General features: G+C 36.5%; 1 protein-coding gene across 1 annotated transcript; it reads left to right on the top strand.

The window, feature by feature from the left end:
• The first annotated feature begins 3068 nt into the window (after positions 1–3068).
• On the top strand, positions 3069–12626 carry LOC131299505 (protein CLT3, chloroplastic). Its single transcript, XM_058325113.1, has 10 exons — positions 3069–3702; positions 6322–6467; positions 6857–6894; positions 8650–8765; positions 9193–9289; positions 9379–9414; positions 9814–9864; positions 10000–10123; positions 11161–11286; positions 12111–12626. Exons 1-10 carry the CDS (start codon positions 3269–3271, stop codon positions 12281–12283), a joined length of 1341 nt encoding a protein of 446 aa, XP_058181096.1. The 5' UTR covers positions 3069–3268; the 3' UTR covers positions 12284–12626.
• The last annotated feature ends 1159 nt before the right edge of the window (positions 12627–13785 follow it).

Here is a 13785-nt window from a genome sequence, read left to right as displayed (position 1 = left end):
TTAAAAGTAATTATTTTTCAAAGTATTTGAGTAAAAGTAAAAAAAAACCTACTTTTCAAATTCGTCTCGTTGGGATGAATCATTAAGTCACAAAAATTTGAAGCAAAATTAACAAATACAAAAAAAATTAGAGGGAAAATGACGGCCCATGACGTATTTTGATAATAATACTTGTTAATGATATACTGAGAATATTTATTAATGTTAAAAATATTTTGGGCAAATTTCACTGACCTCCCCTGAGGTTTCTAACACGAACAGAAACCTCCCCTGAGGTTTCTGAAATAACATTGCCCTCCCCTCCTTTTTCTGACAATACCAAGGGACCCCCCCTCCGTTAATTGCACGTTAGAAAACGGATGGAAAAGGTGATTTCATTGAACTATACTTTTTACAATACCTATACTACCCTCACCAGACTCTTTACCCTTCTCATTTATAAAAAATAAAATACAAATATTATTACACTTTGTGCTCGTTTCGCTTTGAAATTTTGTCCTTATTTAAAAGGATTCACATTTGTTAATTTTATATAAAACTTTTGTGAATTATTGGTTCATCTTAATAAGAGGAATTAAAAAAGTAAAAAATTAAGACTTTTATCAAATATTTTGAGAAATTCAATATTTTGGGTAAAAATAATAATTTTATACTCTTTTAATTTCTCTTGTTGAGACAAGCCAATAATCCACAAAAATTTAACGCCAAACTTGCAAATACGAAAAAAATTCAAATATGAACAAAAATCAAAAAGCCTAAAAATCCCACCAACAAGCCCGTACCCTCCGTTGCCAATAGTTTGTGGGATTTTTAGGCTTTTTGATTTTTACGAGATTTGTTACTGGAATTTTTAGGGTTTTTTGTTTTTGTTCATATTCGAATTTTTTATGCGGACTTGTTTGTGGGATTTTTAGGTTTTTTGATTTTTTTCCGTATTTGAATTTTTTTCGTATTTGCTAATTTTGTGTTAATTTTTGTGGATTATTGGTTTGTCTCAACGAAAGGAATCAAACGAATATAAAATTATTACTTTTACCCAAAATATTGAATTTCTCAAAATATTTGGTAAAAGTTTTAATTTTTTACTTTTTCAATTCCTCTTATCGAGATGAACCAATAATTCAAAGAAGGTTGATAAAAAATTGACAAATATGAATCCTTTTAATAAGGACAAAATCTCAAAGTGAAATGGGTACAAAGTGTAGTGATGTTTGTATTTTATATTTTATAAATAAGAGGGGTAAAAAGTCTGGTGAGAGTAGTATAGGTATTGTAAAAAGTATAGTACAATGACATCGGTTTTGTTTGGTTGAAATTTAGTTTAGTTTAGTTTTAGTAGTGGGTGGAAAGAGAAATAGAGTAATGATTGAAGAGAGGGATAATGATTGGAGAGAGATAAAGAGAGGAGATGAGAAAATAATAATTAAGATAATGATTGAAAAAAGAAGTAGAGTAATGATTGAAAAATAAAACTAAAACAAAATTAAACTAAGGACCGAATAAAGCCGATCACCTTTTCCATCCGTTTTCTAACGTGCAATTAATGGAGGGGGGTCCCTTGGTATTGTCAAGTAAAGGAGGGGAGGGTAGTGTCATTTCAGAAACCTCAGGGGAGGTTTCTGTTCGTGTCAAAGAAATTTGCCCAAATATTTTTAACAGATACTATATTAATTATCAAAACACACGTTCCGTCGGTTTCCTAAAATTTGTAAGTAAGAACAAAACTAGTACATCAACTGATCTATCGGAGTACAACTGATTCGGCATTATTTGGTTACCCTTTTTGAACAGGGAATTAAAGATAGGTTTGAAATGGACGCGGGGGCTGCTGCCCCAATTTTGGGGCCCATTCCGATCTCGTTCCGATGATCTGAATCGTTCACTTTGTAGAGCTCGTCGACTAGAACAACTATGCAAAAATTCAGCTTAATTGGATATCATTAAGTACCTGATCGGAGCCCATATAACTCTTAGTCCATGGGTTACAGTGGATTTGATCCAGTGTTTCGGATCCATTCTTTTTAAGATAAAAAGGTTCCGATCAAATACTTAATGATATCCAATTAAGCTGATTTTTTGCATAATTGTTCTACTCGACGAGCTCTACGAAATGAACATTTCCGATCATCGAATCGAGACCGGAGTGGGCCCTGAATTCGGGGACAGCAGCCCCCCTCCCTCCGTTTGAAATCGAATACTCGGGATCAAGTTTAGAAAACTTACTCCGAAGATGTCTCGAAAAAAAATAATTAGTAGTTGATATTCATTTTGATAATTGAGGTCCACACGTAAAATAAAGCCCCGTTTCAGAAATATTTTTAAAAAATAAGCAGTTTATTTCACATTTTCAAACTTAAAAATAATGTAAATAAAAAATAAATTTTCAATTTTTTTTGCATCTTATAAAAGAGATCTTTTAAACAAGATCTCATCGAGATTTTTCAAACAAGATCCATATTGCATATTTTTAGATTTAAATAAACCCATAATTTTTAAGCTTGAAATTGTATTTTTAAAAAATAAGGGTTTTTTTCTTTTTTTGGAAAGGGCTCTAGGCCCCGTTCCAAAGCACCTTCTTAAAAAATAAATATTTATTTCATATTTTCAAACTTAAAAATAATGAAAATTAAAAATTATTATTATTATTTTTGCACCATATAAAAGATCTCGATAAGATCTATCAGATAAGATTCATATTGTTAAAAAAATTATTTACGTAAACACATTATTTTTTAACTTAAAATTATCTTTTTAAAAAATAAGTACTTATTTTTAGTTTCGAAACGGAACAATAATCTCATTACTTTTTTCGAGACACTCTGAAGGTAAATTTTCCTTATCCTTAACCTCACCATTTTCGTTTTCTCATCTCTACCATCACTGTCGGAATCTGAATGGACAAAGCTGAAAAGACATGCACCATTTTTACTATCTAAATGCTACCGAGACGACGACAGCGACGCACGCATATACATCACCCCTTCTCTCCCTCTCTCTCTCTCTCTCTCTCTCTCTCTCTCTCTCACGCATATACATCACCCCCTTCTCTCTCTCTCTCTCTCTCTCTCTCTCTCTCTCTATTTATCTATAATTATATATACACATGTTATGTATATATCTAGTTTTAAAGATTCTCTCTCCCTCTCCCGCCGTGCACAACTTCGCTTCTCCTCCCACCTCCATTTCTTCCCAATTCAAGATCCCCCTTTCGTTGACTCTACCTCATTCATTCCTTCTCAATAGATAAATTCAGCTAAGTCGTACAAATATGCCTACGCAGGGCACCATGTCGGCGTGTCACCGCCGGGTAACGGCGAGAACCGCCGCGCCACCGGCGGCGATTCAGGCCCAGCTCCGGGCGGCAGCCGTAAGAGCCTGGCCGCTTCCTCGGGCCGGTGCGGATCGAGGGGGGAGGCTCGCCCTGCGGTCGCCGCCGCAGCTGCGGTGGGTCGAGGCGGTTCGGAGGGGCGGCGGCGGAGGGGAGGAGAAGATCAGGCGGTGTTGCTCATTGTGCGACGTGGGAGGTGAGAGGGAGGTGGGAGATTTGGTGGGGAAGGTTGTCGGTGGGGATCGGACGGCGGAAGTGTTGGTTGCAGCGGGGGTGACGGTGTTGCTAGGAGTAGGGAATCGAGTGCTCTATAAACTGGCGTTGGTGCCGCTCAGGCACTACCCGTTCTTCCTAGCTCAGCTCGCTACTTTCGGGTACCCCATCCTCCTCTTCCTCTTGTCTTGCTACTGTCCCGGCAAAATCCAACAAATCATGATTTTTACCCAAATTTTCAAGAAAAATTCCAAAAAAGTCGGCGAATTTTTCTTGGAAATTTCAAAGAATACTTGCGTAAAATTTATAATTTTTTTTTACCTTTTTTATTCCTCTTTTCAGGACGAACCAATAATATATAAAAATTTGATGCAAAACCAACAAAACGTGAAACAAAATTGTAAACAAAAAATTTGCAGTCTATAACTATTAGATTATGGGAAACGATGCCTAAATAAGCGAGCGAAACTCTCGTAGTTCACTATACCCACTAGACTAGAAATAGTATTCCCTCCGTCCCATAATGTTTGGTATTTTCAGAAATGTGTGCCATTTTTAAATTGCATATATCTTTTAATCCATAATGTTTTAGGCAATTTTTTAAACTTTGTATAATAGAACAAATTAAACTTTATCAAACAAGATCCATATTGCTTATAAAAAAATATTATGGATTAAAAGATATTGTTAATTTTTTCATAAGGCTGGAATAGTGAAAGTGCCAAACATACATTATGCGACGGAGGGAGTATCATACTAGACCCAACAACCATTTGTCTCACTTCCAATTGAAGTGACCACTATAGTTTTGCGTGCCATTTATATCTCTCAACATATATTGTATTTTTAAAATTATTATTTTATAGAAATAATTGAGATCTATTAATATCAAATAAAATTTATATTGTATATTTTTAGCAATATACATTGAGAATGACACGCAAAATCGTAATAGACACTTAAATTGGGATTGAGCGAGTATTATATATAGTGCCACAAAGATGTATTATACGTATGTGTTTATGATTTCACGTTTATTCATGTAATTGTGCTGTCAGTTTTAAATCCAAATCCTTCCCGTAATAGAGTTCATTTTTTAATCCTACTTTGTTCGGTTTTGGGAATGTTTTGATGCAATTTATTGAAAATTGTGCAGAAAGTAATTTTTTTTTTCTCAAAATTTGTAAAGGAACAAATTTCATGGGTATATTCATCTCTATTTTTTGTGTGTGTGATCATATATTCATCTTTTTTTGGGTGGGGAGCATATTCAATTTCATTTTCATCATTGGGGTAGTGTTAAATTGAAGTGTCTTTTCTTGGTGCTTTTTCTATTTTAACATTATTGGAAAAGAGAATACTCGTACTATCGTTGAAAGTCGAAAAGAGAATATCGGAGAGAGAGAGAGAGAGAGAACTATCATGGAAAAAGAGGAAATGGGTCCACAGAGAGACAGAGAGAGAGAACTATCATGGAAAAAGAGGAAATGGAACTATCATGGAAAAAGAGGAAATGGGTCCAGACTCCAGAGAGAGACAGATAGAGAGAACTATCATGGAAAAAGAGGAAATGGGTCCAGCGGAAAAGAAGACGACTGATGGGAGGTGGGTCCCAACTCCCAAGGACGCTGCGAATGTGAATGGTCTCTCGCTGCTGAGTCAGCCCAGTGCACATAAACTGTTGTCAACTAGTGTACCTGTAGGAAAACAATTCCGTCGCCTAGAGCAACCTCAATTATTTCTAGTTATGGTGACCACTCTTTATCTCTCAATGATTCAATAAAAGTGACACACTCGGAAAAATTGTTGGTAGTTATGTGATTAGAATTAGGGTGAACAAATTTTTTTTATAGCTGAAGTGTCTAGATCAGCTTACGTGCACATAGATTATGGGGCCCAATTCGTCCTCCCATTTGCGGAAGCTTAATTAAAGGCAGGAGCAAAGCACTGTGAGAACATTGGAAATTACCTTTGCTTCACAGCAATTGAAGGTAGTTTATTGTTGGCAAAATAGCATTTTTAAGAGAAAGATAATTTGTTGGTGAAATACGAACATAGTAAATGATAAGTGGTCATACTTGAGACTCAAATCTTGCTCAAATTTGGAAGACAGACATTTTTTGTCTTCCAAATTTATAACCATGCCATTAGTAATTTTTTTTGCTTGAACTTATGTTTAAATTTTAGTGTACCCATTAGTGCTTCAGATAAAATGAACTGTACTCCAAGTTCAAGGAAAAATCAAGGAGTGGAGGTGGTCCAATTTCTCTATCATCATCTAAATACATTGGTTAGCGAAATATTGTCGAAAGTAGAAATATCCTCTTGTAGGTCCTTTTAAATTAATGTCAATTGCTAATATTGATTGGGGCACGTGGTCCCGCCACATGCTGTTGGAACCTGGTGCTGCTATCTTGTTGGATTGTGGTTGAAATCTCTAGAAAGAAAGGTGCTGCTTTGCATATCCCACATGAGGTCATGAGGGGCATTCATGATTCACCAAATTACATTTACATTCCTATTTTTTGTAAAAATAATATTGACCTACTTTTAAATATATATCCAAATAAATCCTAGCCTTCCCCGATGGTGAATATCACTACCCATAGTCCTATGCCATTTTCTTCTTGTTTTTGTTTGAAGAACAAAAAAAAAGCATGCAGTTATTTTGAACAGCATGACGTGCCTGAATTGAGAACTTGTAGTATGAAACAAAAACTGAAGCACACAAGTGCATGGAATGAACTAACTCCAATATTTTGTTCCGCTTCTTTTTCCAGATATGTAGTTGTATACTTCTCAATCTTGTATATCCGCTATCATGCTGGCATTGTTACTGATGAAATGCTTTCCTTGCCAAAAGCTCCATATCTTGCTGTTGGTCTCTTGGAGGCTCTTGGTGCTGCTTCTGGAATGGCAGCTGCAGGTAACGTAATATTGTTGTTGATATCTTTCGGTTATGGTTATCTTTTGGAACTACTGAGATCTCTCTCTTGACGAGTCAAATTTTTCATGTATGATTTTGAATGACATTTACTTTTTTCCTAGCATCTAAATTGACCATTTTCCATTGAAACTGAACTGGTCTATTGTAGTATTTATCCATAGTCTTGTCAGAGATTTTCCTTTTTCAGCATATTTGTTAGAGATGTTTGTTTACGAAGAAGTTTTTGTCAGTCACGCATTTGGGGGTGCAAGTAGTATAGCTTAGCCATATGGATGGAAATTCTAGCTATATTATGGTTTCTATGTACAAGATTTAATGATTGTCAGATTATGTGGTGATTTATACTTGTTTTCCTCTTCATGAAACAGCTATCCTTTCTGGGGCAGCAATACCCATTCTTTCTCAGGTAACAACATCCGAATGACTTGAGTAATCCTATATGCACAATTCTGAAACTGTAACAGCCAAAGACTACGGCACAGGGTTAAGACCTCACTCACATGTATGATTGACCACTTTAAAGTAAAAAGGTGGGAAGATGGTAGAGAAATGCATCTACTTGATGCAATCCCGTAAAACTCTCCCGGTATTGTGAGGTACCGATTTACTATACCTGATGTTTCAAATACTTGACGTCGCTAGAACTGCTCAGGGTCGGGTGCTATGGGTAAAGGCCGGGCGTGGGCCCGGGAAGGGTGAGGTTTTGTTGGGGAGGTGGGCTTGGGGTGCTCAGATTGTTGGCACTTGGCAGAATCAGAGGCAGCTGGGTGACCTGTTTTAATTATCTTTGAAGGAAGGTTGGATAACAGTGCTTATCAAAGGTGATTACCTGGTGGATGTGCATGCAATTTCTGATTATAATTCTCTAAGCTCATTGGTCAAATACGTCCTTGGATAATACCAAGCCAATGCTGTGTGACAAGCCTCTAATCTCAATGGTTCATGTCCCTTAGATCAGGAGATGGCAACCTAGGCTTCCAATCCATATTTTTCGTGTGTCCTTCAAGAATTAGAATTGCCCTTTTGCCACCTTCTTTGGATGGTTTTCTTTCCTTCCACATTCTGGCCCCCTTTGGGCTAACTTTTCACTGACTTTTTGACACCTTTTTCTCTTAATTTTTACTAGATTTGGGTACGATTTTTAGGTCACATCATTCTGCTTGACAAGGAAAATCGGGAAAGTAGAAATATATATACCGAAGTTGAAAGGGTGCCTAACTGTAAGGATCGAGCGGAAAAAAAGAAGAAGCAAAGGGATGACCCTTTATAGTGTTGAATCAATTAGGAGGGCAACTGCTCACCCCGTGCACATGGCGTGTCCCACTTAGTTTGACACACTCCAAAGAATGGTCCACATGTCTCTGCTTCCCATCTAAGGGTTTGACCTGCCATTTATATTGGGTGGTGACGGCGATCCACATTCCGATTTAACTTTGTACCCACATGTGTATATGGAACTTGATACTTGTCACTGTTCTTAGTCTTTAAGACCTGTTAGACAGAAGTTAGTTGGTTACAGTGGCATTGAACTTATCTTTGATTTTGTTGATTTAACATTAGCACTCCTTGCAAAGGTGTTGGAAGTCTTGCATCTTATGGATAATAAGTCTCACCCAAATTCGAGGTTTTTCATTATATGATGGATACATCAATTAGAGGCTTATCAAATTCGACGTTTCGTGGAAATGAAAAAGATACTCATGAAGCTTTATTTCCGGTATTAGATTAGGCTAGCATCTCTCCTCGGGTTTTGTGTTGGTTACCCAAAATGCCAAACTAACTTTTGGTTACCGTGTCATGTCATGCAACACTTTCAAATGTGAAAAGTTGTTGGGGCATTGGAAAAGTGATTTTTTAATCCTACCGTTCATATTTAAGTTTCTATATTTTTATCACTTACAAATTGTCTAATTTTATTTTCAAATGTAAAAAATTTGGGTATTGTTTGAGTTAAAGTTTCACCCCACTGGGAAAAAAAATCCTCTCATTCCTTTCAAAAAAAGATTTTTCAAGACCAAAAAGCATTTTTAGTTTGATCCCAGATATATGACTACCATATTTTGTTGAAACGCATGGGCTTGGATCCATCTGATTACATTTTCTGCTAAATTGCTTCATTGAAAATTGATATTTACTTTGGCCGCCATTTCCTCCTTTGCAGAGCTTTCTAGTTTGGCAACTTATCCTGTCCTATATATTTCTTGGGAGGAGATACAGATTTAATCAGTTACTTGGGTGCCTTCTGGTGGCTGTTGGTGTAATTGTAACAGTAGCTAGGTAAGCCGGATGCATTTTTCAATATCAATGTCAATTTTTGATTCTCTCGACTATAATTTGACTGCCCTAGGCATCCCAACTGTCCCAATGTCGACTGTCTTGGCTTCTTATGTATGCTTTTACATTTTTCTTATTTGCATTTTTCTGTCAATTTCAGTTAGATCAATTTTCTAGATCGTGCTCAATTGAACATCAGTTGAAACTAGCTGTCCCTCTAGTAGTCTTAAGCTAATAGTAGAACCTAAACATTGAGGCAGATAGTTTTTGAGCTTGAAGGTCCAATAGTGCTTGTATTTAATTCTCTGTATTGTTTGTTCTAGTGAGGTTGATATTATAAAGTAAACTCAGAAGCAATGCTGCTTTTTTTTTATTTTCTTTTTGCTGTCCATGTGTTTTCCCTCCTTTATGATTATGGTTATTTATGCAGTGGATCTAGTTCTGGTTCCTTGATGGAAGCCGGTATGTTCTGGAGTCTGTTGATGATAGTTTCTTTTTTGTTTCAAGCTGCTGACACAGTATTAAAGGTTGAAGGATTCTAATGGGTCTTTATGCTTTCCCCTTTTTTCCATCTCCTCAATACTTTTATCTTACTGAAGCAACTTCTCATTTGTAGGAAATAATTTTCTTGAATGCTGCTAAGCAATTGAAGGTATTTCTTCTAGTCTGACTCTTTCCCTTTCAACATTTCTAGCACCCCGTTAATTTGTTACTTCAAAAGGCTAAGCTTTGGAATTTTGGGCGCCAAAAGGAAACTGCATAGTTTAATCGGATTGCATTTGACAGTTCAGTTCGATGTGCTAGATTGTATCACTTGAGTTGTTGTAAAAATGGTATCATCGTTATCTTTAAAAAAAGAAAAAGAGATATCCTCCCAGTTGTGGTTTCAAACTTTGATTGGGCAAATTCAAGGACTGCACTGATGGAATTGAATAACTCGTGTAACAAACTCTTATTGTGAACGTCGACTTCATGAGCTTGATAATTTCGTTTCCTTTTTATACTTGAAGCTGATGATAATTGTTTCACTATTCTATCCTATTAATCACAGGGACGTTCGGTAGATCTGTTTGTTGTAAATTCCTTTGGTTCTGCTTTCCAGGTGAGAGGTCCTTCAGAATTTTCAAAATGTTTATTTCTCTCACATCCTCAAATGAATCTTCCTTTTTCAAGGTTCATTTTTAATTAGAGCTTATTTGAAAATGGAATGAAGCCTAATAACCTCTGCTTTGTGCAGGCACTTTTCATATGCCTCCTCCTACCTTTTTTGTCCAAGTTATGGGGTATCCCATTTTATCAACTGCCGAACTATCTGAAAGATGGTGCAGCCTGTTTTCTGAACTATGGCACTGTCTCAAGTGGTGAGCGATATTATCGGCATTCCAACTTATTTTGCCAAAGAATTACTAATTAAATATTACCTGGTACACCCTGAGAAACAAGGAAGTGATCTTTGTGATCACTAAGCTTCTTCTTTTTTTTTTCCCCCTAGTTCTCTTGTTATTCAGAAGTCAATACGTACTTTGGAATTGTCTCATTTCTGAAGTCTGTACCAGCTTGAGCACTTTCCCTTTCGTGAGTAATGAAGTAAATAGGTACATAACCAAATTGAGTGGTTGATAATTTAGATGTGCTTACTGAAGTACAGGATAGTATTGTATTGTATTATGGTGTATCAATCATAAGGGCCTGACAACCCCAAGGGTTTTGCATGGTGGTCAAGGCGTGAGATTTGCTCCCTCTTAGGTCTTAGGTTCCATACCACCTAGGTGCTATCATTTTCTGTTGGGCCAATTGATCCATACTGGGCTCTTGCCTGGCCATTAATCCTTCGAGATCAATAGGATTGGTCTCCAAGGATTAATGGAGGTGCACGTAAACTGGCCCAGTCACCACGAGTTGTACAGAAAAATTTAAAAGTGACCAACACTCGGAAATGGTTTTGTTGATGTACTTCTGTATTATTTTGAAAATCCCAGGCTGAGCAGAATTTTGACGAGTTATTTCCTTACCATAAATGCTAGATCATGTTTGCGATGCATATATAGCACAGATGCAGTCATCAAGTACTTGTGACACAGTATACTTAAGGTAGATCAAAGAACAAAGAAGAGAGAAAGGGGTGAAGGCCACAAGACAAAACAAACCCAATACCGAAACAGCAATAGGGAGATAGGGAGTTCCCAGCAGTCTTGATTTCTGTGATGTTAACACGATAGCAGCACCTGCTCATGATAGAATTTTCGTTTTTTCTTTTGTGGTTTCTTTGTGTTTAGTGACAAAATTAAGTAACCACATCCATATTTTGACTTTCTACTGTATGAACCTCACTAATCACTCTAGCGGTTCTGCATTGCAGAAGTAACTGATTTAATTTATTGGTATCTTATTGGCACAGGATGTGATGGCGCACCTTTGCTACCTTTGTTGTTTGTTATTGTGAACATGGGTTTCAACATATCATTGCTGCATTTGCTGAAGATATCTTCTGCTGTAGTATCTTGTCTTGCATCCACAGTTTCAGGTACGTCATTCTTGCATCCTACCAAACTAACCTTCATCTAATGTTTAACGGTGAATAAGTCTACATCTCAGTTAGTTACAAAAAAAACCACTCTTAATTAAATGTTGGTATAAAAGCAAAGATCCCTACATTATCAAAGTGGATATTAAGCTGGATTCGTGAGTGGGTATGGCCAAGGAAGTGGCCACAGATCGGGAATCAAATTTTGGAATTTTTTGGCAAAATTACTGAACTGGTATATGAGGTACAACAGGTTGATAGAAGTCCGCAGATGGTTGGGAAGGAGTGGTTAGTCGTCTTGTCAGTATGAGACCAAGTTGCATGAACCCTAAGGTGGCTTAATAAGCAATATAATCCTGAGCTACTTATATCGGACCCGTGATATTGGGTGAGGGTATATCATGTATGATACATCTTACCTTTTTAGTTGGATATTTATTTAGAAAGCGTACTTAGTATTCAGGAGTTCTCTGCTGATGCATAAAGTTCTCGTTTTATGCATGGATGGTCTGTGGAACCTTGTAGACACATCTTCACCCTAAGAAAATAAAATGTCAGACATCAATATTCTGCAGCGCTCCTGCGCCCTTGACATGAGAATTTGATGAATCCGGCACAAACGTATGCACTTTCCAAACATCCATACGCGAGTCCACATTATGTAAGCCTACCAGTGATGTATCATTTTCTTCTGCATATTGCATGGCAATTTCAATTTCTGTACTTCCACCACATCGGTTGGACAGTAGAGGAGTAACTTTTACATGATTCATAGTTTTATTCAAACCTAATACCTTGGTTTTCTTTTGATTTCTCGATGACAGTGCCAATATCAGTGTTCCTGTTTACATTGCCACTGCCCTACCTCGGTGTGGCATCTTCCCTACCTCCGGGCTTTGTTTCAGGCGCCGTGGTTCTCCTTTTGGGGATGCTTCTTTATGCTTCAACACCGTTGTTTGGTCCCTCTGTTGCCCTGCAGCCGTCATCAGTCGACTAAACCATCGATCACTATCGTGATCTCCATCACACGGTCCATGCGTTACGACACTTCTCCACCGGAATGTTGTTGTAGTTGTTGTTGCAGTAGCTTTCTTTGCTAAAATAATTTTTTAAAAAATGGCCCAAATGGGCGTTACAACACTTCTCTACCGGAATGATGTTGTAGTTGTTGCAGTAGCTTTCATTGCTAAAATAATTTTAAAATGGCCCAAATGGGCGTTTGTTTTTTTAAATAAAATGGCTCGGATGCATCAATGATCTTTTGCGAGCAATTCAATAAAAGGCTATACAGCCATACAATGAGGGGCACAAGGAAATGTATTCATGTGTTGTTTCTCTTAGCTTTTTTGGAAGCTTTTTGGGCTTTTTGAATTTTATCTTTATTCAAATTTTTTCCGCATTTTTTAGTTTTGTGTCAAATTTTTGTAGATTATTAATTCATCTTATCGAGACGAATCGAAAAAGTAAAAAATTGCTCCTTCCATCCCAAATTGCTACCTATTTCACTATTTTGGATCTCTTAAAAAGTTGTCTTATCTTTTAATTTTTTATATTTAATATGAATCTTGTTTAATAGATTTCTATTAATTTTGTTAAACAAAGATTCCAAAATCATAAAAGCCATTATAAATTGTGAAATATAAACAATTTTTTTAGTGACACGACTGTCCTAAAAGGCACAACAATTTGGATGGATGGGATATGGGTTTAATCCAAATATTTTTTAAAATATTCAAGATAATGCACAAATATTTTTGAAGTGCTTAAAATCAAGGAGCTATGGGGAGGTGGTTGGGTGCTCAAAGCCTACTACCACCTTCCAAGTCCAGGTTACTGATATTGTTTTTCTTTTCTTCTTCTGTTTTTTTTTTTTTCTTTCACGTCAAACTCTAGGTTCCATCCAGGGCCCGCGACAGAACCAGATGTTATTTTTTGAAGCCAGGGCAAATTACTAATCTCAATATAGTTTACTTTTATAAAAATACTGATGAGATCACACTTCAAACGGGAATAAAGCTAACATAATCAATAATGAGGTTTCTGATGTGATATATATTCTCGCGATAAACCTCGACAGAGTTTCATGTTTTTGGCAAATTCTACTACTATGATTCAATGCTATCGAATACTAGTAATATCTTGATCTGTATGCAACCCTTGCTATCGAACACATACACATCTTACTACCTAAAGGGCCTCCAAATGAAAATAAAATAAAAGAATAAAATTGAAGGAGACATTAGAATCCTAAATTAAGTTTTTGGATTAAAATGACAAAAGGAAAGAAAAACAAATAAGGAATACAAAAAAAATTTACAAATCCATATTTCAGCAAAGCATCGGAACTAGCCACCTCTACCTTCACATAACCGTCGTTGGTTCTTGGTGCCCCAATGGAAGTTTTTTGAAGGATAACAAGAAAGGAAGACATTGTTTTGATTGTTTTTTGCGAGTGTTGTTTGGTGGTGAAAAAATAAAACAAATAAACTCAATTTATAA

The sequence above is a fragment of the Rhododendron vialii genome, chromosome 1a, assembly GCF_030253575.1.
Source record: "Rhododendron vialii isolate Sample 1 chromosome 1a, ASM3025357v1".
NCBI lineage: Eukaryota > Viridiplantae > Streptophyta > Magnoliopsida > Ericales > Ericaceae > Rhododendron > Rhododendron vialii.
This window is presented reverse-complemented; position numbering and strand designations above follow the sequence as displayed.